At 31.1% G+C, this 23376-nt stretch overlaps 4 protein-coding genes across 6 annotated transcripts; 3 read left to right on the forward strand and 1 right to left on the reverse strand.

Moving 5' to 3' along the window:
• Positions 1–581: 581 nt before the first annotated feature.
• On the forward strand, positions 582–3879 carry LOC110622172 (co-chaperone protein p23-2). The gene is made up of 6 exons (XM_021766595.2): positions 582–817; positions 903–1086; positions 1185–1344; positions 2583–2614; positions 2700–2742; positions 3506–3879. The coding sequence occupies exons 1-6, from the start codon at positions 813–815 to the stop codon at positions 3538–3540; spliced, it is 459 nt and encodes a 152-aa protein (XP_021622287.1). The 5' UTR covers positions 582–812; the 3' UTR covers positions 3541–3879.
• A 205-nt stretch (positions 3880–4084) lies between these two features.
• LOC110622171 lies at positions 4085–7797 on the reverse strand. Its single transcript, XM_021766594.2, has 10 exons — positions 7562–7797; positions 7213–7447; positions 6974–7075; positions 6702–6871; positions 6463–6596; positions 6200–6377; positions 5463–6015; positions 4943–5055; positions 4576–4822; positions 4085–4418 (listed from the first exon to the last, which is right to left on the reverse strand). The coding sequence occupies exons 1-10, from the start codon at positions 7609–7611 to the stop codon at positions 4191–4193; spliced, it is 2010 nt and encodes a 669-aa protein (XP_021622286.1). The 5' UTR covers positions 7612–7797; the 3' UTR covers positions 4085–4190.
• A 607-nt stretch (positions 7798–8404) lies between these two features.
• Positions 8405–13592, forward strand: LOC110623795 (FH protein interacting protein FIP2). Of its 3 annotated transcripts, none has more exons than XM_021768820.2 (11): positions 8407–8586; positions 9057–9166; positions 9644–9778; positions 9948–10103; positions 10440–10523; positions 11116–11162; positions 11249–11322; positions 11829–11887; positions 12050–12109; positions 12489–12569; positions 13227–13592. In XM_021768820.2, exons 1-11 carry the CDS (start codon positions 8460–8462, stop codon positions 13278–13280), a joined length of 987 nt encoding a protein of 328 aa, XP_021624512.1. In that variant the 5' UTR covers positions 8407–8459; the 3' UTR covers positions 13281–13592. The 3 variants fall into 3 exon arrangements, with proteins under 3 accessions (XP_021624513.1, XP_021624512.1, XP_021624514.1); XM_021768822.2 differs by lacking the exon at positions 8407–8586 and adding an exon at positions 8596–8747; XM_021768821.2 differs by lacking the exon at positions 10440–10523 and having other exon boundaries at positions 8405–8586.
• A 2170-nt stretch (positions 13593–15762) lies between these two features.
• Positions 15763–16482, forward strand: LOC110622130 (protein SRC1). The gene is made up of 2 exons (XM_021766536.2): positions 15763–16207; positions 16301–16482. Exon 1 carries the CDS (start codon positions 15870–15872, stop codon positions 16176–16178), a length of 309 nt encoding a protein of 102 aa, XP_021622228.1. The 5' UTR covers positions 15763–15869; the 3' UTR covers positions 16179–16207; positions 16301–16482.
• Positions 16483–23376: the final 6894 nt, after the last annotated feature.

Below are 23376 nucleotides of genomic sequence, written 5' to 3' on the forward strand. Positions count from 1 at the left end.
AAAAAAGAGAAATTCTTAATTTAATCCCTAAATTTTAACAATGTTAATAAATTAATCCCTTAATTGTAAAAATTTAATGTTTTTAAAACTTGACTTGTGCTTCCGTTAGAGTTGGCGATCTTTTCGTGAAAGTGATAATTTTTGCCATTAGTTTGTCTATTTTAATTTTAGGATAAAATTTCTCGAAATGTCAAAGGGAACCATTGTTATACACTCTTCAAAATTAAACTCCTATTTTTATTGTTGTTTCGTAATCATTTCGTCTATTTTATAATTTTTATAATTTTTATAATTTTTTTATTTTTAATTTTTTTTTAATATTTATATAATTTAATCTTTTTAAATTGAATATAATAAAAAAATTTATAAAAAAAATTATTTTTTATTATATAAAATAAATAAAAATTATGAAATCGTCTACTATAATAAAAAGTTAAATATAATGTTGAATTTTTACTCTGCATCCTAAAAATATTTATAAAAATTCATCAATTATCATTTAAAAAAAAAAAATTAACAATGTCGTAGACAAAGAGGTCGGTCGTTTTTTTTCAATGAAATTCATAGGTAAAAAGAAAATTTTGTTTTGCAAGGGTTTGACGAACATTGACCATTGGCCCCACTGGATTTGGAGTACGAAGCTTCATCACCAGTGCCGAAACACTCGTAGAAGAAAAGGATCTCGAAGGAGGAAGCACACTCCTCCCTTTCTCCTTAGGGTTTTCCCTTTGCTTCTTTGCTTGCTACTGGATTTGCGTCTCTCATCCTTTTCAGCGACCTGCCGTATCTGTCATCGGACCTTCCTGAAGAGAATGAGGTTTTTTTTCCCCTCTCTAACCGTATGAAAGTCGAGCTTTTTTCCTGAGTGAAACTGAAACTATCTGTTCGATTTGAATTTGCAGTCGGCATCCGGAGGTTCTCTGGGCTCAGCGATCCGATAAGGTGTACCTTACCATTGCCTTACCGGACGCCAAGGACGTTTCAGTGAAATGCGAGGCTGAAGGGGTATTCAGTTTCTCTGCTGTTGGGGTTCAAGGCGAATCCTTTGATTTCACTTTGCAACTCTATGGAGCCATTCTTCCTGAGGTTATAAGATAGCTCAATATGTAATATTTGCATTTTTATTTTTATTTTTTCTCTTTGCTCTAAAATTTTGATAGATTTTTGTGTTCTCTTTGTTTTAGGGATGTAAAACTAATGTTGGGTTAAGGAACATAATATGTTCAGTCCAGAAACAAGAGAAGGCTTGGTGGAAAAGACTACTCAAGTCTGAAGAAAAACCTGCACCTTACATTAAGGTGGATTGGAACAAATGGTGTGATGAGGACGATGAAGAGACTACTTGTAAGTTGCTCCTCATGGCATTTTATTTTTTTATTATATGGGTCCTTTTAAATTTTTAATCATGGTGAAAAAATGATCTTACTTGTTGTCTGCATCTGCCTTCTTTGTTAGCATTGCCTCAAAGTGGCTCACGGTGACTTATGGTTCTAGCAGAGTTAATTACTGTAATTAATTGTCCCTTTTGATGCTTAATTCCTGTCTTAGATTCTGCCAGATGATGGTTTGAACCTTGATGCCTTTTCCACTTTTGTATGGATTGTTCCAATGTCTGAAAACCCTAATGTATGCTGGACTTTTCTTGTCTACCCTGAATCGTCTGTTGACTTCTTGTTGAATAATCTCCTGCTCTTGTTAATTTATTGGTGCGTTATACCGTATTATATCTGTCAGTCGTGGAATGTGACCGTTTCCTCCCAAACTCCTCTACAGAAAGATGTGATTTGTTACTGTTGTGGGTTAAGGCTTCTTTTATATTGAGAAAGTGAAGAACAGATATATTAAAATTCGCTGAAAAAATATAGGTGCATGTGCATCTGAGGTTCGTCTCCAATTAGTATAACTGGTCTTGTCATTCGAAAGAATAAAATTCAGGTAATAGTATCCCACTATGAAAAATAAGAAATGTATATTAAAAACTATTGCAGTTGACAGCTATCATGCGCATGAGCTTCAATTTCACAAAAATAATAATTGAGATTGTTGTCCTTGCGTGCAGAACTGTGATTTTTCCCTTAACATGGTTACAACAGTACTATAGGTTAAACATTTTTTTGTTCGGTACTTATGGAATATTTCTTTGTTGTTTCATTCATTGTGGGTTTGAGCGGCACGGTATAAATAATGAAATAATCCTTTAATCTTTCCCAACAGACTTGCGTGGTGTTATTCTTAAAAGTACTCATTTATCAATCAGCGTGGTTCTTAAAAGTTTCATGTACTTGTAGCACATTCATCTGGATTAAAGGCTGTTGAGATTCATGAAGGCAAGCTGTTTTAGCAGACCTTGTTTAAAAGTATACTTCTGTAGGTGGTACTGTATCATTTAGTCCGTGTGATGATGATGTGATTTATGTATTACAATATTTTGGCGTTCTATTGGCTAGAGATGGTGTATTGTACTACCTGTAAATGTGTGAATAATTCAAGAATGTAATTATCCAATATGCAAGAATGCTACTATTTAGATTCTGAGTGTATGCTTAAACTGGATCTGATTGAATATTTGTGGTGTTCTGCAGCTGATTTGGACTCTGACGATGATAATACTGCGGTAATTTAGTTTGTTCTTTTGATTATTTATAAAGAATGGATTTACTTGTGCTCGTGTCTTCTTAATGACGTCTTTCCTTTCACAGTATGATGAAGAAGACGAAGGCAGTGATGATGAAGGAATGCTTTGTGAGTTACAACTTGATCACTTTTATTAATTCTGTGAATGATTACAAAACTGGCAGTATATAGGCACACATCTCTATCTATATAATTTACATAATTTTTAAATTTTTTTTTTTTTTTTGAAAGAATGACTTTTTAATTTCTATATGATAATAATATGACTTTTGAACACATGCATCAAACTAAGTGATTCTCATAGTTTTAATGCGTCTTATTTCTATCTTTTTAGCTCTTTTATCCTTAATTACTCATAACTATTAAGTAACATTTACAATTCTTACTATATATATGTGTATGTATATAAAAGTTTTCTAAACTAAATTATTAAATAAGACAAAGCACATGGAAAATTGGCTGATGTGAATCTTGTTTCTATTGTTTCATTATCATACAGATAATTTTCATTATCCCCTTTTTTGGAATTAAAATATGAAAATTTTAATTCAATTGCTTTATTTTTAATTAATTTTTTTGTTTGGAATTAAAAAATCCATTTTTTTTTTTAATTTAAAAACTTTCATTTTAAAATAAGTTGAAATTTTACATAATTTCGGAAGTTTATTTTTTTTCTTACAAAATGAAGCTTGAGAACATGTCAATATGAATTAAAACTAAAGTATCATGCCTCCTTAATGCCTCTTTCCGTTTCCGTTTTCGTTTTCTGAGGATGTGGCAGTTTTCAAAACTTGTATTTTCGGATTGTAAAGTTAATTTTTTTCTCTTGTTGATTTTTTTTTTGTCTTGTCCCATGGAACGTGAATTGCAGATCTTCCTGATTTGGAGAAGGCTAGGGGAAATTAATGAAGATCAAGCACCTACAAAGTAACATGGAACTGGAGTTTTAATGATTGAAGAACTGTGTTGGTGACAGTTGCATGACGGAAACTTGAATAGATTTTATGCAAAAATACTGCTGTAACAGAAGTCTGTAAATATTAGATCCAAGTTGCTTTAATGTAAGGATTGGTTCCTTGAGATGATTTTGTTGTCAAGTATTTGGGGCTTGATGTGGTTCAATATAATACGATTCTCTGGTCGAGATGGGAAATTTTTTCAAACGCTGGTGACTATTGATTGCAACTTTGAAGCTTCGGCTGCTGTAGTTTTGAAGAATTGTCTTATATCTCGTCATTCATGTGTGATATTTGAGTAATCTTTAACTAGGTGAAGCCTATTGAGGGGACGCATTTCACTGATTTCTCATATCAAGTATAATCAAGGAATACAGAAACACACTTTGGTTGAGAATTACCCCATCACAATTACAATCAATAAAATACAAATGCAACTTTCTGGTTCATCATCCAAATGACAACTGAAACAAGATGTTCCAAAAAAAAAAAGAAACAAACTCGTTTCTTTTCTCTAAGCTTCCAAGCAGCAGCAAACAGACACATAATACAAAATATTGTGTTATGTATATAAAAATGAACACTGCTATTACTTACAACCTATGTAAGGCGCTGGGGAGCCTTGTCTTCAATATGCACAGGGATGACTGGGATTGAATCCCACCATTCTTTTAACCTTCTGTTTCCTTGTTCATTTCCAATGTACTTCCCTAGTTTTGATGTCATAAGGAAATAGTATAGCGTGATTGCCATAATAATGTACTTTAATGGTATCAGAGCAAAGATGATGGCCGATACAGACATCGCCACCATTGTCATGTCTGCATGCTGTAAATAAAGTAGTTCCATTGCTCATGTCAATAAGGTTTGAAGCTCAAAACAAGGAACACAACAACAATAGAGAAGTTGAGTAAAGGTCCCTGTAGTAACTAAACCTTCTAATGCTCATCTTGAAGTTACAATTTAGGTGGAAAAGAATATGTACCTTACGCGCCTTTGAGCACATTATGGACCAGATTTTTAGTATTGCTATATTGGAGGCCTGCATCAACTCATAAGCTGTTCGCAATCCGAATTGAGCTGCCACTATGCTTTCCACTGTAGTTTTCTGGTCTGAGCCAGTGTGCACTACTATCTCGTTGTATTTGTCATGAACCCTTCCGAGTCTTGCTTGAAGCATCTTTGACACTATCCATAATAGGAAAGCAGCTATAGCCTTTCCAAACCATTCCCTATATGGCCAAGGCATTGTTCATTAATCATACTATTTTTTGCAAATTCAAGTAAAAATTGACAAGTCCTTTTGCATATGAGCAAAGAAAGTTGATGTCCGGAAATCTAAAACAACTTACTTGTAGACTATTATCAAAGTGGCAACTATCATTCTGATGGTGGTATGTGGTCTTTCCCATGAAATGACTTCTTGAAACCATGGTACTACAGTTTTCAATGGCCGTAGCAATTCCTACAGCATGAGATAAAAGCGAAGAATCTATAAACTCTTGTTGTTTGGCATGCAAGAAGATCATTTGTGAAAACATACACGACTTGCACATTTCTAAAAATGGAGAACCACAGGAATACAGGAAAGATACTAGAGACTTTTAGTCATGTTTTCAATTCAAAACACTTGTATTAGCATCGATGGCAAGTCATATCATGACATGGTGGATATGTTGATTCATAACATTGGGAAGTGATAAATCAATAATGCATATTTCTTATAGGTGTCCTTTAGAATTGAAAAAATATCCTTTGTTGATTCTATTTTTCGGTTTCCTACGGCACCTGCACAGCAGACATGAGAGGAGAGGCCTTATAGAGAGAAAGGGGTGCATTCTGGCCATAAAGTTTAGCATGTTACTAACTTACAATAAGCACAGTGACACTTTCACTGATCCCTTCCTCTTTCAACTCCTCAGCAGTAGCTTTGGCAATTTCAACATCCTTTGCTTCCTCTCTAGCTTGATTAATGGCACTCTCCAACGAATGAATATTGTCTTGATCACTTTTGCATTCCTTGTCTGTTTGTGTAACTTCTATGCTTGAGACTAATGGCTGCACAAACATGTTCAAGCTCCTTAAAACTGAGCTAGCGCTGCATGGATGTCCACTATTAACCTTCTTCAGGCTCTCCGCCAGCTCTTCTAGTACATAGTCTCCCTTAGGCAATTCGTCAAACAAAGCAAAGATCAAGAATTTTGTAGGCGCTGGGGGTGATATTCTAAGCATTTCTCTTGCAGCATGGAGCCTTATGATACCCAATATTGTTCTGGCATGCATTTCCCATGATTGTATTGGACATTTCACCTTATACTTGGATAAGAATTGGTGCATTAGCATAACTTCCTTGGCAAGTGCAAGCCAATGATCACGTCTAGTGGAGCTAGTCATCTCTGGAAATTCCAACACAATTCCTTCTGATCTAAAAGAAATGCAATAATAGCACATATAAGGCCTAAGACTTATGTTGCATATATCAACGACAAAATTGATCAGTTAAAAGCAAGTATAGTGATATAATCATCCAGAAAATCAAGAGTAAATTAACTTTTTTGAGAAAATGATGCATTCAACATGAAAAAAATGGCAGCGAAAATGGTTCTTACAGTTCAGGAGATTCGTAGATTATGGCTTTATCAAAAAGTGGAGCACCCCATGGCCCTGTAGCAGTTGGCTTCACAGTGTGTTCAATATCTTTTGAAAGATCAATTTTAAGTGCATCATCATATGTTATTGCTCCCGAAGCCTCGAAGTATAGAGCATAATTGGTTAGTGTAAGCCTACCTAGAAAATAAAAAATGTTAAAAATTAAGAGTCACCAAATCATGCCTTCAGAAATTGCAACTACAGCAAGAAACAGATTAATTACCAGGCCAACTTGTTCCTCCAGTATGGCGAACTACTCTCTGTGAGCTTGCAGTGCCCTCAACATGTAAAATATATTCATCATCTGCAAGCTCCACGCCCTTTGGCTTTGTTTGCTTTTGCAAATGCTTTATGCACCTGTGAATTGAAGTGTTCAAAGAAAAGGATAGCAAATTAAAAGAGGCATTTAAATTCCTTGTACCAAAATTGTACAAGAAGCTAGAGTTGAGAAGCACAAATTACTTGGAAATTTCTTTCAAGAATTTGTCATAGGCAGGGAAGAAAAGACGGTTGCCTGTAGGTGCTGTAAGAGTTTCAAATGTAAATCTTCCATTAACAACATCTGCAGCAAATGGAACCAATGCTGCCAACCATACAAATGCATCTTCTCCAACACTTGGCTCATCATTAATCTACCAACACAGCACGAGCGAGTCACTACTCGAGGCAGAAACTAAGGGACTATTGAACAAACAAGGGGTAATCTAAATAAGCAAAAACTGTAGGATTCTTACAAGAAGCGGCATAACATCTGAATAGAAAAGAGGGATATCGTCTTCTTCTTGAGCCACTTTTGGGATCATCTTCCCGTCTTCTCTCGTCTTCCCCTCACACTCCTGTCAATCCCACAGCACAATAGCTATTGAGAATTATCAATAAACATAGTAAAGCGTCATTTTCAGGAGTTCTAGCTAACGGGTTCGATGAGACCCTTTTCATGATAACCAGAAATATAGCTAGATAAGGAATTTACCATACGAGACTCTTCATTCTCTGAGCTAGGAATCTCCCATGCAAGCATCGTATCGAACGTGAAACGACTAAATGACCCATCACTGATCTTCTCCTCTACATTTTTACACTCTTCGGGAAGTGTCTTTGAGGCACAAAATTCCACGAATTTCCTCGAATACCCACTGATCTCAGCCTCAAGCTTCCACTTCCCTTCAAACTCCTCCACCAATTTTTCCACACTAGTATCTAACTTCCTATTCAACCAAAGCAATAACTGCTATCAATAATAAACAGGGGAGAAATGTCGTGTAGCCTGCAGAAACACAAAACAAAAAAAGAAACAGAGTGAGAGAGAGAGAGAGACTTACCGGGCACAACTCTGGATGACGTCTGTGGCAACGGCGGAGAGATGCTTCATGGTGTTGTTGGAGGTGGGAACTTCACACGGAGAAGGAGGTAGCGTAATGAAAGGTTCCGTTTAATAGGGAGAGAAGATGCATGTGTTGGTAGCTATGGTAGCCACGTTTGGCTGGCCATGCAGAGGTGCACACTTGGTGCTTCACTCTGCTCTCTGCTGTGCTAATAGCTCTGTTCTTTTTCTGGACCGTGGCTAAGGCTTCACATTGATTTTGTTTTCGGGCATACCTATTTAAATAATTAATAATTATTATTTTTAAGGTATCTAATTTAAAATTATTTTAATAGTCGATTATAATTATAAAAAAATTAAAAAATTTAAATAAAATATTATAATAGTCAGGTTTTATTCTTTACCATTCACTCTAATTCGGTGGACTTTTCTAAATTTGGCGTCATTATTTCGGATTGTAAAGATATTCTGCTTTTTTGTCCATTTATTTCGTTATATTGGATTAGACGTAGTGCGAATAAGGCTGCTCATCTGTTAGCAAAACAGTTTTGATCGTTTTAAATTCTTGTTTGATATGTCTGAATCTCTGTTTGAGCATTATAGTTCTAAATAATAATATTTATTTTCTTGATTTTAAAAAAATAAAATATTAAAAATTTTAAAAATAACTGTCTTAAATATATAATTTTAAATTTTTGTATTAAATTAAATAAATAATTTTAGAAATTAATTATAATTACAATAAATTAAAAAATGTGACGTTTATTATCAAAAATTGATTACAACGGTAATTTGAGTAAAGTTGTGGTATTTTATATTCAATAAGCGTTAAAATAAAGCATGGAGTAATTATTTGTGGGTGGAAGTCTGAAACCCATCTTCAAATATTTCTTCTCATGGTTATTATTAATACTCGAATTTCAGAGGAGACGCCACTAAACCCACACACTTCTCTCTCCCAAATTCACTGCAATCCAATGACGAACGAGTCCAATTTCTCTTCTGTGGTTCGCCTCAACATCGGTCTGCTCTCTCTGTCTCTCTCTAGCTATCTTTGTCTTCAAATCCCATCTAGGAACCAAGTAATTTGATTGTTAAGCAACTGAAACCCTAATTTACATTGGTTTTGTGGTTGAAGAGCAAAAGCAACACTTATTTTGGTCAGCAGTAGGGTTTGTCGTGTTGTGAGTAATTAATTCTGCTCGTCAACTACATAGATTTTTCATTGGTAGTTTGCTAGATATCGTTTCAGTTGTTTTCTTTTCATTTTTCTCGGCTGCCAAACAGAGATTTCAAATTGGAAATGTGGGTGGTTTCATATTAATTTAACGAATTTTAAGTAATTAAGGGCCGTAATTGAATTGCTATTACTTAATTGTTTTTTGGTATTTATGCCTGCTTTACTAACTGAAATTGTTTTTGAAAATGCTCTCAGTTAATGCAACTGACTTATTATCACTGAAGAAACCTGTTTACTTTTCGTGTTTTCATAGGAGGGAAAAAATTTTGCACCACGGTTGATACTTTGACGCAGCGAGAACCTGATTCAATGCTTGCCGCTATGTTCAGTGGTAGGCATACAGTGTGCGAGGACCCTGAGAAGGTATTCACTTTTCTTATCTGTTTTGCTTCTCGGTACATGTGATCTTTTATTACTTAAATTTCATGAGACGGCCACTTCAGCGACTCTGAGTGATGACTGCCATAATTTCTTCATTTAGAGGATAGCAATCAATTTTGTTTGAGCAAAAAATGGAGATATATGGGGAAGGAAATAATAAGGAAAACAGAATAGATCTGTCCATTCGTTTCCTTCAGAGGAAGGAAGGAAAAATGTGAATTCCATTCTTTTCCACTTCTTGACTGAAAGGTATTGGTGGTTTTGGAATGAAAAGAAATCCTACAAAATTTGTTTACCTTTTAGGATTTTGTAATAAAATAATGGAATGATTTTCACCCCTTCCCTTCCACAGCCATTGCATCAAATGAAGCAAGGTATTTGCATTGATATTTTGTCACAGGGACAAAATTAGTCAAAGAAGTATGTTCTGAATTTTTTAATTTTATTGAGTTGTTGCAGGGATGTGTCTTTGTGGATAGGGACGGAAAACATTTTAGGCATATTCTGAATTGGTTAAGGGATGGTGTGGTTCCTAAACTTAATGATGCTGAATATTCAGAGCTTATGAGGGAGGCAGAATTCTATCAGCTACTTGTATGTGGTTAAGCCTAGTCTTTTCTCTTCCTCCCCCCACCCCCTACCTTTTCAGGTGCTTTGAATGTATGGATTCATTTTTTGAAAAAAAATTACCCAAGGAGATAGGTCCTTCTTTTTATGCATGGGATGAAACTATGCATCTTTTGTCTATTTATTTTTGTACCAGGGGCTCATTGAGGGGATTAATTCTGTCCTAAACAAGAGAAAGGAAGTTGATGAACTAGATAGTGAATTGACACGAACAGATATCATCAAGTGTATACAATCTGAGAGAGTCCGATTTCGAGGGGTTAATCTTTCTGGCCTTGATCTCTCGAAGCTGGTAATTTTTTTTTTCAGTCCCAGGTGTTTTGGAAGCATTTTTTATGAAATCTCTCTCAAAATTCATCCTGCATAGATGTCAGTTTTTTTGTAATTAAGCATACATATATTTGTGTTTTCCTGATGGAATGATTCATGAAGAAAGTTCTACATGTGTTAATTGACAATTGTGACTGTGAATGGTATCTTCTCACTCTTTAACTGCTGCAAGGTCCATTGTTGGACAGCAGAGGTTACCCATAAATGCTTGTTTGGTCATTTTTGTTACATTTCCTCCAACATAAATTACACAATGACGGATCATTTCTCATGAGATATGTTGTTTGTTAATTTGCAGGACCTTTCATTTGTTGATTTTAGCTTTGCATGTCTTAAAAATGTGTTCTTCTCACGTGCCAACCTTCAGTGTGCAAAATTTCGGGTAGGTTTAACATTATCATAAATGATGAGGAATATATGCAAGAGGGAACTGCAGTTATTGTCTTTGCGTTGTACCGTGGGACTTCTCATTTTTACTCCATTTTATGCCCTCTATAACCAATGTTTCATTCCTTTGGTTCAATATTTCAGGAGATGCAATTTTGTGACAATTATACGTTACAGAGTTAGTTTCTGTTATCAATTACCACCCTCAGAAGCAAGGAAGTTTCCTAAAAATTCATTGAATGTTGTTGAACATTAGAAAAAGGGAATTTTTGTATTGGGCCTGTGGGAGGTGAGGGGGATGGGGATAATGCATTCCTTAATTGTTGACAATCAGGACTGGAGCATATGTTAATTATTTTGTAATGATTATTATCTCCATGAACAATTCATGTAAAAAATATGAAATGCTTACTTTAAGAAACTTGATGCTCTATAATACGTTAAGTGGAGTTTAGCATTTGGCATAGATGTGCAAGAGTATCCTATGCTTTGTCTACAATTGTTATATATATGTGTGTGTGTGTGTGTGTTTGTGTGTGTGTATATATAAACAGAGTACACTCAAGCCCTGAACATCTTAATTGCAGGATGTTGATGCTGAGGGTTCCATATTTCACAATGCAACCCTGAGAGAGTAAGAACTCGAAGTGAAACTGGATCTGTTTTTGTAAAATTATTATTGAGTATTTTTTCTTGATTATTGTTTCTTGCCTAGGGAAGATGCGAATTTACTGGTGCAAATCTTCGTGGAGCTTTATTAGCTGGTGCAAATCTTCAGAGCGCAAACCTACAAGGTAACATTTTTCAATTTTGCTGCTAGTTGTTTAGTATCTTTCTACAACCATTTGTGTTATGCTTTGTTAGGCATGACATAGTCAAGGTTTAGTGCCTATTATACCTGTGCATATACCATTGCCTCATAATCTTTTGGAATATTTTTACATTGCAAGTAATGGCTGATGCCTTACGGTATTACTCTCAACTTGAATGTTTGCAAATTTTTTGAGAGAAATCCATTTGTTTCTCTATTGATGGCAAACAAGTTTGAACTCCTCTTGTCAATGACATGAAGCATGTTATAAGGGTCATCCATCACAAAATTAAATAAAAAGTGATAAGCACAACAATAGGAGTGTTGATTTAAGAAACCGAGTATAATGAAGTAATACCTCAATGGAATGCTCTGTGTTTGGAAAAAAAAAAAAAAGAAGCTATTTGAGAAAAGCTCATCGTTTTGGTATAATTATGGCTTAAAATGAGGATGAAGAACCTTCTAAATTCAATTGTATGTTACATGCAGATGCTTGTCTGGTAGATTGCAGTTTCTGTGGAGCAGATCTGCGCTCTGCACACTTACAGGTTCAGCATTTATTGGTCTATTTAGTACATAATTTTCAAGTTTGAGGCTGTTTCCTCACCCAGGTTTACTGGAAATGTTTATTACATATTGATGACTCGTTGGCTTGTCATTTGGTGTTTAGTTATTCTGAGATACTAATCTTTATTGTTATTCGATGCCAGACTGCAGATCTTGCTAATGCCAATCTGGAAGGAGCTAATCTGGAAGGGGCCAATCTAAAGGTAAAAGTCTTATTTTACAAAAACTAAAGCTATTTCTATAAACTAATAATACGGCTTACACTTACAAGTATGAATCACAGAGTGATCTCTCACCTAATTTAGGTTGTTAATCATTGTAATGGAACAAGCAATAATGTGGGCATCTCCTTGGAATCAACTCTAAGGCTAAAAGAATGAGTGTCTGCATGAACTGATAATCAGGCATGGATTGAGTGGATGAATCAAACAAGGAATTTATTATGTTTGGGTCTTAACTTTGCAATTAATTGCTTTTATAGAGTAAAGAATGAGCTCATGAAGGGCACCTTGTTCATCTTCGGAAACACTTTGGTTATACATGCAGTTCCGGGGATTAACTTATTGAATTCATGTTTTTCAGGGTGCAAAGTTGAATAATGCCAATTTGAAGGGTGCAAATCTTCAGCGGGCTTATCTACGACAAGTCAATCTTCAGAACACAGTAAGTCAAACTAATTGGTATGCGAGATTTTTAATGGATTTGGTATGAACCAGGCAGTTAATAACTTAATATCAATCTTTTGGCCTGTTGATTATGGAACTGTCTTGCATTTGTGATACCAGTTAAATTCCTGGAATATGGATTCTACAGTGGCCATGAGTTCATGTTTTAGATTTTCACTCCAGTGATTCATTTTCTTTTGACTACTTTATCCTTTAATGCCAAATCATTAAGCATGCATGAAATACATGGTAAATGCATAAATCTAAAATAGGAGTTCAGAAAAGTTAAAGATGGCATTAATATCTAGCCAAGATTAATCATATTGTTGCAGAATATTATTAATACCATAATGCACAGCATTTGCTACTACTACTACTGAACTACTTGCGCATTGGCATATTGAAGATCCATGTATTCTAACAGAAGAAATAAAAAGAGTAGTGGGAGATAATCATGATTAAGCAAAGGCCTAAATGCAGAAGTCCACATATTATGTGGTGGCAGGCTGATGTTGCATAAATTACTAATCCTAGGAATTAATGAAGTGCACTTGCTTGTCCAGTTGGGGTTCTTTTCTTCTTTAAGTGAGCTTTCCTTTGATCTGCATTTTCTATGTTAAATGCAGACATCTAATGTTATCTTATGTTTGCTCAGCATTTGGAAAATACAAGGCTTGATGGCGCCAATTTGCTCGGGGCAATTCGATGAGTTTGAGCAAATGTGATATGCAAGCATGAGGAAAATAATACTGTTAGTGCAAATTGTGGACGAATTGACCGAATCAGTTTGAAGAACTCATTTGTACGTGACTTGTATATAGATGTTTCACAAAAGAATAAAATTAGTTATTAGTTTTGTAAGATTTTCTAGCATTATTGTATGATCTTTTGGTTCATGTTCTTGTCACGTGTTGCATGTTACTTGTGACGGCGAAAACTTATTAATGGCTGGCCTTGTAGAGCTATGATAATCCCTGGGCTGACCCGGTGCTATAATTTGATTGGCATTCTTGGTGTGCAAGTGTTGTCGTCGTGTTCGTTAGTTTCATGTCCATGTTTGTAACAGGAACTGGCATATTATTTGATAGTAGTCTTTATCAAGGGAGTTGGAGAAGAAAATCATCATTAGAAGTTGAAAGCATCTGATATGCAGCTGACAGGCATAGGTCTATTGGCATTGGTTTTATTATATTATCTATGCTAATGAAGCAATAACGATGCCAGTTATCTGCCTTCTTGCATAATGATAACTTTTAAAAAATAATAATAAACTAATTTAGGATCCATCTGTGTCTGCTAGTTAAATAGGTTAGTAAGACATTTGAAAATTTCTTGTGATTAAGTTCCATTTTCCTCCATCGTAAATAACAAATGGAAAGGAAAATTAATTTAGGATGCATCTGTCATACTACTGGGGAGAGGAGCTCCACCTTCGAGGAATCCAAGAAGCGACAAACAATTAAACGTGTATTTTTATTATTTAAAAAATAATTTTCCTTTTATTAAAAAATATTAAGAGTTTTATCTTGAATGACCTATAAATGTGGAATAAATCTTTGGAAGGCCTACAATTCTATTCCTAGCTTAAGGTTTAAGATTTCAATTAGTTGGGTCAGGTGGAACCGAGTTTGGGTTGATATTGCCATTTAACCACTCCCATCATTTTAAAGAAAAAAAGAATAATTGAAAAACAAAGATGTAGAGACGTGGCAGCAGGAAGAGGCTTAGCACTGGCATGGTATGATACAACCAAAGCACTAGAACCGTGCCGTTCAGTCGGCAAGCTACTAGAAGAGACACGTGTCTGATAACGAGTAAAAGAATAAATAAATTGGATTTATCTTTTTTTCAACGGTAATAAATAAAAGTCACAGAAGCCCCGCATCCCGAGAAAGAGGAAAATAAATTAAATAAAGCAGTTCGGATGGGTCCCACAAAAGCTGATATTTCATCCGCATTATTTGATGCGATGAGAGAGATAAAAAAATTGTCAGCACCATCACCGTGTCCATGTGCTTCTCAGACTGAAATTCAGTCCTTGCAGTTGCTCAAACAGATGAGAAAAATATCAGTGAATTTATTTCGCTATGGTATCGGCAATTATGGCGACAGCAACGGTTACTCTACCCATCAGAATCACCATATCCAAACTTAGATATTAAATATCAATTTCGAACTCAATTAAAATTTACTTTAAATAATTAAATTAATTAATATTATTATTTATAAGACATTCACACTCATTTACTTTTATGAATTTTATTAATTTATCAAAAAACTTTATAAATAAATATTGAAATAAGGGATAAATGAAATTTTTACAAAAAACTATATAATTTTAATTTTTAAATAAATTATTTAAATTAAAAAATTAATCCTTTTCTTTTAATTAAAAATTAATTAAATTATATTTTTATAAAATTCTTAATTTCAAAAAATATGAAATGATTTGACAGTTGCTCCATATTTTTATCACTATTAACCAAATCCTATCCTTCGTTGTTAGAAGAACAGAGAGGACAATGACCTTTCTGGCACCACAAAGCCACTCTCCATTTCGCCACAACATTTGGCATCACAATATCCTCTTATTTTTGCTTTCTTTTAAAGAGAATATATACATACATTGAATAATCAAGACCTATATAAAATTATACAATTTTAATAAATATCAGCCTCTAATTTTTAGGTTTGTTTTAAACAGCTGTGGGCTAATTCTCAAATAGTAAATCTAATGTTAGTGGTTTTGCTGTAACCATGGAGAAATTAATTACCCTAATCTAATAACCAAATACATTGGATCTGACCATCATCTTTATTTAATGAATTCTATGCCTATATTTGTGCCTGTAAATGGGGACGTAAAGAACTTTCTATGTCCCTTCAAATCTGACATATCCAAATGCATTTTTTAATTAAAAAAATTACTATTTAATCTCAAATTTTTATTAATTTCTAAATATTTTTTAAATTTTAAAAAATTTAATTAATCGGGTCGTTAACAAAAGTTAACCGTTCTAATCAAATGAGACTTTAATATTTAAAATTAATAAAATAATTAATTAGTATATTTTTAAAATTTTCGTGTAGAATCCGTGTAAAAGGGGGGGCATTTATGTGATTTCAATTCATCGGATAACTGTATACACACATATTTTTTATAAATGGGAAAATTTCTTTATTCTCCTCCTCTTTATACTGATTGGCCTATAAATAAACAAGTTCTCCACCCGCATTTCCTCATCTCATCAGATCAGAGTCACAGAAACAAAAACTTTGATTTCAGAAGAAAGAGAAAATGTCAGGAATAATTCACAAGATTGAGGAGACTCTCCACATCGGAGGAAACAAGAAGGAAGAGCACAAGGGAGAGTCTCATGGCCATGGAGATCACAAAGATCACAAAGATCACAAGGATCACAAGGGCGATCACCACAAGGGAGAAGGCGAGCACAAGGAAGGGATTGTTGACAAGATAAAGGACAAGATCCATGGAGATCATGAGCATGGTGACGGCGACAAGAAGAAGAAGAAGAAGGAAAAGAAGAAGCATGAGCATGGCCATGATCACGATGGTCATAGCAGCAGCAGCAGCGACAGCGATTAGGGAGATCTTCTCACATATCCATTATTCAGGTATTGCAATCTCTTTTTTTTTAATTTATCCATTTCGTTTTTCTTTTAATTTTAAATTATTTGATTTTCTTTTTTTTTTTGCCCTTCTCGTAGGTGTTATGGAGTATGAACATATCCGAGTTTTTCCTTTTCTGCTAGTGTTTGACAACTGCTTTAATCTGAGGAAAAAAAAAAAATTACGTATGAAAGTTTGATGCTGTGGATGGCGTGAGCCGTGATGTATTGATGTATCTGTAAATGTGCCCAAATATTATAATAAAAGGATATGTTAACTATGAGTGTTTATTTCTCTCCACGTTCCTCATTAACATTACCTATTTTTGTTTAATTTAATTTAATTCAATGATTAAGAAAACTTCATTTTCTTTTAGAATCTTTTTTTTCTATATTTTTTATTTATGAAATTTTATTAAATTTAAAAAATATTTTGAGAGATTTTGTGAGATAAAATTAAATAAAATTATTAATAATTTAAAAAAAATAAATAAATAAAAATTATAAAATGAAAAAAGAAACCATGTTTTGAATATTTAAGACTTTATAGCAAACATACTATCCTCCTGGAAATTTAACATTTGTCGCAGCATGGACTCGTGGGATTCTTCTTGTGTTCATGGGTTCAATGGGTTTGAATTTCAATATGATTTGAGTGGCTGACATTTCCTATTACAATATCGAATAATAATGAAATTAAGTCCAAATCCACCGTACTTCACGGAAAATTAACTAAACTAATTTCAATTTTTAAACTCGACGAAAATTTTATATTAATTTTTCAATTATAGAGTGAGCATTTATTAAATTGAATTAAATAAATTAAAATTTAAAATTTTAATATTTATAGAAGTTAATTTAAATCGATTTTAATTAAAAATTAATTTAATTTAATTTAATTTAATCAATTTAAATTTTTATTTTTTATATTTTATTTTTAATATTTTAAAATGTAATTAAAATATTTTTATTTTAATTATGATAAAATATTTTTATATTATTAAAAAATAATATATTATTATTATTAATGAGTTTAATTTATTTTTTTAATTTAAAATTAAATTAAATTTAAATAATTAAATTTTTTTAAATTAAAAATTAAATTGAATTAAAATAAATAAAAAATTAAATTAAATTTCTAAATTAATTTAATTTGATGAATTTTTTTGTAAACTGAATAGTGTGACCCCTAATTATACAGCTCCTTCGTAAAACCAAGAAATATGAAACTCTATCTTTGACATTGGGCCCAAGAAATTACAATTCCATAACTCAATTTACATGAAAAATAATATTACTCATATGAATTTAATATATATATATATATATACGTGTAATTAAAATTTAAATGTTAAATAAATAAAATATTTATTTTTTGAATTTAATAATAAACATAATCAAGGAATAAGGGCAGGGTAGCTAAGCTTCACCGATATAAAATAGTATTTTTTAATAAAAACTAAAATTTAATTATGATAATTTAATAAAATTTATATATTACTGTCTATATATATTTTTTTTTGAAATGGGACTGTCTATATTTTTAAAAGTAACTATTTAGTTTTTATAAATTTTTAAAAGTAATAAATTATTCTTTTATAATATTGTTTAATCAGATTAAATTGCTATAAATATTTAAATTTCAAGAATTAAAATTCTGAAATGTATATAATTATAAGAACTGAATTTTGAATAAAATAAATGAAATCTATATTCAATACGGTAAGGATTAATTTTTTTTTAATTACAATAAAATATTTCATTTTTAAAATATAGAAATTAAAATGTAATTGACATCCTAATCCACGCTTGGGCAGAATCAAAGGAAATGGATGATAAACGGATCCATAGCACAATAAAAATGGGCCAGTTGGGTCACTGTCTCTGTGACTGTGGACTGTCCATATTGAAATCCAGTCCAAGTGGGTCAAATTTGAAGTTGCTTACAATAAAAAAATTAAAGTATCGCAAAATTTAATTTGTATAATATCAATCTTTGAAATTCAAACTAATGGGTTTCTTTTTTTTTTTTGCTAACAAAATTTTTTTTTCCCTTCAATGTTTTTTGTTTGATAAAACAAAGCAAAAGTTGTAAAGAAAAGTTAATTTTTAATATAATGAAAATAATGGAGTTTCCTCTCAACATTATGAATGAAAATTTCCATTGAAATGATTATAGAACAAATTTAAATTCTATTCATTTTTCATGAGAAGATAATAATGCAAGAAGAAAAATTTAAATAATCAAATGGGGCATGTATGAAATATTAGATAAGAACTTACAACAAAATTAAGAAGAAATTAATTAAGGAAGACATTGTGGATTGCCCATCTATGTGATCAAACATGCACCTTTAACAATTAATGAAGAACATATTTATTAAAAAAAAGAAAAGGCTAAAGAAGGAAGTAGGAGAAATCTAATATTTTGGGTAATTTTAATTATTTTGATATTTCTAACCCTAAGAAAAATATGGGGGAAGGTGAAAGGAGAAAGAACATGAAGAAGAAGAAGAAGAAGAGGATGTATAGAGTTTGTAGAAAGTGAGAAAGCTCAATCTTTAGATAATTGAGAGTTCCCCCTATTTATATTAGTCTTTAGATTTTTACAAATTTTTATCATTAACTTTTAACATATAATTTTTATATAAAAAATAACTATTTAATTTATTTAAATTTTTATATGCATGTTTTAAAAGTTTTAGAGGTTAAATAATTAAATTTTAAAAATTTTATTTTATAAAAAAAATAAATATTAAGAATTAATAGCAATGGTCAACTAATTTGTATATGAAGATTAATAACTAAATTATATACTTAACCTAATAATAATTATTTTTTATTAAATAATTGTTTTTAAAATGAATTAGAGGTTGAGGAAGTCATTATCACAAAAGGAAGGAAGAAAAAAGAGGAGATTAGGTAGTAAAATGTAACCATCAATGGTTGGTGGTGAAAGAAACAAAAGACAATATAGTTTATCCTTACCAACTCCTTCAACCAAACCAAAAAAAAAAAGAATAAAATAAAATAAAAAACAAAAATCAAAGAGATGAAAAAAATGGTTTGTTATAAGAGAGTGGGGGGTTGGTGGGTTTAGGTGTACCAACTCTTAGCAATTTTTTTTTAATTAAATTTATTTAAGATATTAAATTTAATTTTGTATCTAAAATTACTTATAAATTATTATTAAAATATTAATAGACTAAATAGATTAAATGCAGTGTGAATCACATTTTTAAATTTTAATAAATGATTTTTTAATGATATTTTAAAAATAAATTTAAATTATTTTTTTGGGTAATATAAGATGATGGTATCATATGAGTTGGGTGATTTAGTAAGTATAAGTAAATGCATTAAATCTTGACTCCCTGATTTTAGAGGTTGAAATTTTTTAATTTGACAAATTACAAAGTACATGAAAACCACCCCAACAAGAAATTTGAAGTTGGACTCTTCCCTCACCTATATCTTCACCAATTTCCAAATTAACAAAAACAAAAAGGGAGTTGGAGATTTTTTTTTTTTTTTTTAAGGGAGAAAGTTATTGTTTTTACCATAACATATGTGAATTTAATTAAAAAAAAAAAATTTCTCAACCACTCCCTTCACTCTTGGAGGGTTAGAAAGATTTTTTTTTTTTTTTTAAGTTTGAAATTTAAAATTTGGGTTATTCCACTTCATGTTTACTTATTTATTCAATTATTTGCTTTCAGTGTTAGAAAATAAACGTATATATACAAAATTTAGTAGTGTTAATAATTTTTTTAATATTCAAAAAGTCACTTTTAAAAAAATAAAATTATATATTATTTATAAATTATTTTCAATTTATTATCTAAATATTATTATTTTAAAAAACCTCTCTAATGTCTGCCTATGTTTATTGTCAACAATATCTACACTAAGTAATAATTTTGAAAATGAATAAATTTTTTTTATATATAAATTAAATAATAAAATATTTAATAGTTAAAATTAATTAATTAATTTTTTTAAATTTTTCATTAAAACGAAAGATAAATGTTTTCTAGGGATTCAATAGCAAATTTTCTTATTTTTAATAGACGAAAGATAAATGTTTTCTAGGGATTCAATAGCAAATTTTCTTATTTTTAATAGGGTATTTTGTTTTTTTAGAAAGACGATTTAAAATTATTGAAAATGGACGTGGGCGTGCCAGGTGGACAGGACGTGCGGAGGTTGAGGATATTGATAGTGCTGCGCGTGCTGCATCGCACAAGAAAAAGGAGAGTGGAGTGAGTGTAGTGTGTATGAGAGGCGCCAGTTGTAGCGTAGCAAAACCCCAAGCGGTGACTGCCTGATTGGTAATTGTAAAGGCAATCACCGACAAAATGAAGATTGGTGCAATTACCCATGAATCCGGACAAATTGCGTCACGTGAAAGTCAGCAGCCCAGTTATAAATTTAGCCACACTTACGTTTAGACATCCGGTTTGCTATTTTGATTTCGGATCCAAATTTACGAATGGGAATCTCATCAAAATTTACTATGATTTAAGTTCAAATTTTCGGTTTTACTTACATATGATTTTTAATTTTTCTTTTAATTTAATTTGATTTAATATAATTTTAATTTTAATTTTTAATTTTTAAAATAAAAAATCATACTTGAAATACTTTTAATTAATTATTAATATAAATTATATTATATATAATACTCATTTAAATTATTTATAATTTATATAACGTGTATATATATAATTAATTATAAAATAATAATATAAATATATTATTTAATATAAATTTTAATTGTCTTTTTATATTTAATATTTAATTATAAAATAAATATGTAACTAAGGATTAAATATATCATCAATATTGAAATATATTTGTCATCCACAATGATGAAATGATTTGATATTTTATAATTAAAATTATTAGATAAATATAGAGAAATAAATAGTAAAAAAAATATATAATCACTCATGTTATGATTGGTGTTCGATTTTGAGATATAATAGTATTTATCGGAAAAATTATTAAATTTATGGATATTCAATTTCTAAAGAACGGCAATATAATAATATTTATTATGAAAATTGTAAAATTTATCATCCATATTATTATGGGTATCTGATTTCGAAAGAACGATTTGTATTGTGAAAAGTGTCAAGTTACGATCGATGTCTAATTTTGGCATAACAATTTTCGTTGCAAAAATTATTAAGTTTATCATTCATATTATAACCGATTTTCGATTTGAATATAACAATTTTCGTCGTAAAAGCTACTAAGTCTATATTGTACTACAAATCGGTTATCATTCCGTCATATATATATATATATAATTATGTTTATATTGTATAATATATTTAAAAATTATAAAAAAAATTATATATAAAATTAATTTTTGATATGATTATGATAAAATATGAATATAATACGGTTTCATTATGATATTACAAATATGATATATATGGATATGATATAATTTTATAGTGACTTAATATGTTTTTAATAAAAAATTATGCATAATTAAATTAAAAATAAAATCATAAAATAAGATAAATTTAGTATCGTTCTTAATATTTTAATATAATTTTAGGATTTGATTCAAGAGCTCTGAAAATCGTGCAATGCCCCATTATGGCACTAAGCATAATTTGTTTATCTGTATTTACAACCGTTTTCTCTTATTTTAAATTTCCACAAAAAATAATATTAACTTACACGAAAAAAGTAAAATAATAAATAATAAACTATATTTAAAAAATTGTAAAAAATAAGTTATTGATTTAGTAGATATAAGAACATATGAATTATAGACAAAAGAAAAATGATTTTTTAAAAAGATAACAAATAAAATTAATGGAGACCCCGACAATATGTTTAACATGATTAAGGTGCATAAATATTCCTACATTTGAGGAAGCTGCAACCACCTAACATTTGTTTTTTATTTTTTTTTGAATTAAAAATGTAATTGCATTCAAATTTGGAAGTACAACATCAAAGTATGAACAATCAATTGTGGAGGGATGCTGAGCCACTCCATCCTGTCTGAAATAGTAGAGGTAGCTCTAACTATAAGATGTGCCACACTATTGGCAGATCGAGGAACAAAACTCATAGATACTGAATTCATCTCTGCTATTAGAGATTTACAATTATCAACAAGGGACTCAAAACTAGAAAAATCAGAAATTGAAGAAGAAAGCAAAGCCTTCACTACCGTAAGAGCATCTGATTCCAACACTATCTGATCATAATCCAGCCTCTTAATCCAACTCAGAATTTCTCTAATGGCAATTAGCTCAGCTGTTTTAGGAGAGAAGTAACCAAGGAGTCTATGTTGACAAACGCCAACAAAAGAGCCATCATATGAGCGAAGTATTCCACCAACTCCAATGAAGCCATCAGGGAAGATTACTGCATCTACATTAGCTTTCAAGAATCCTTGAAGCGGTGGAACCTAGAAATGTAACGGCGGAGGAGCTGGCACAGCATCAGAAGAACTATCATCAACGTGTCGCGCATTACATCAATCGTAGAGAATTGTCCTAACCCGATACACCACAGCAGTAGGGCTTGACCACTTCCAACATTAAATTGTGGTAAATTATAAAGAATAGTTATTATAAATATTAAAAAAGGTGAAATAAAAAAAGTAAACCGTAAAAAGCTCCAATTTACATAAACATAAATTTAATATTTTATATATAATATATGTATTTTCTTTTCTGCCAGGCTAATGCCAAATTTCTTTGGGCTTAGCTCTCATCAGACGTCAATGGACGTTGGACCATCACTATAGTCCACAACCTCGTTGGACCACCTACCCAAAATTTTTTTTTGGGAATATATATATTTTTAATTTATTTTAAAATTTATTACTATCATTATAATGTCAGAAGAACCATATTTAAATTGATAATCCATTATGGACGATGCATGAGAAACTCATAACCATTTTCAAGTAAACAAATGGATAATTGCTAAAATCAGTTTTAATTTAAAATTTTGTTTTAAAATTTGATTTCAAGATTTTAAATTTATATATCTATAAAGATATTAATATTTATAATATAAATTTATGATATATATATATATAGCTTGTATAGAAAATTAAATGAAATTAATATATTTATTTAGAGGGAAAAAAAATTAGCTTCGAGTTTTTCTTTAAATCTGAACCCACATGGCAGAAA

This window comes from Manihot esculenta, chromosome 9, assembly GCF_001659605.2.
Source record: "Manihot esculenta cultivar AM560-2 chromosome 9, M.esculenta_v8, whole genome shotgun sequence".
NCBI lineage: Eukaryota > Viridiplantae > Streptophyta > Magnoliopsida > Malpighiales > Euphorbiaceae > Manihot > Manihot esculenta.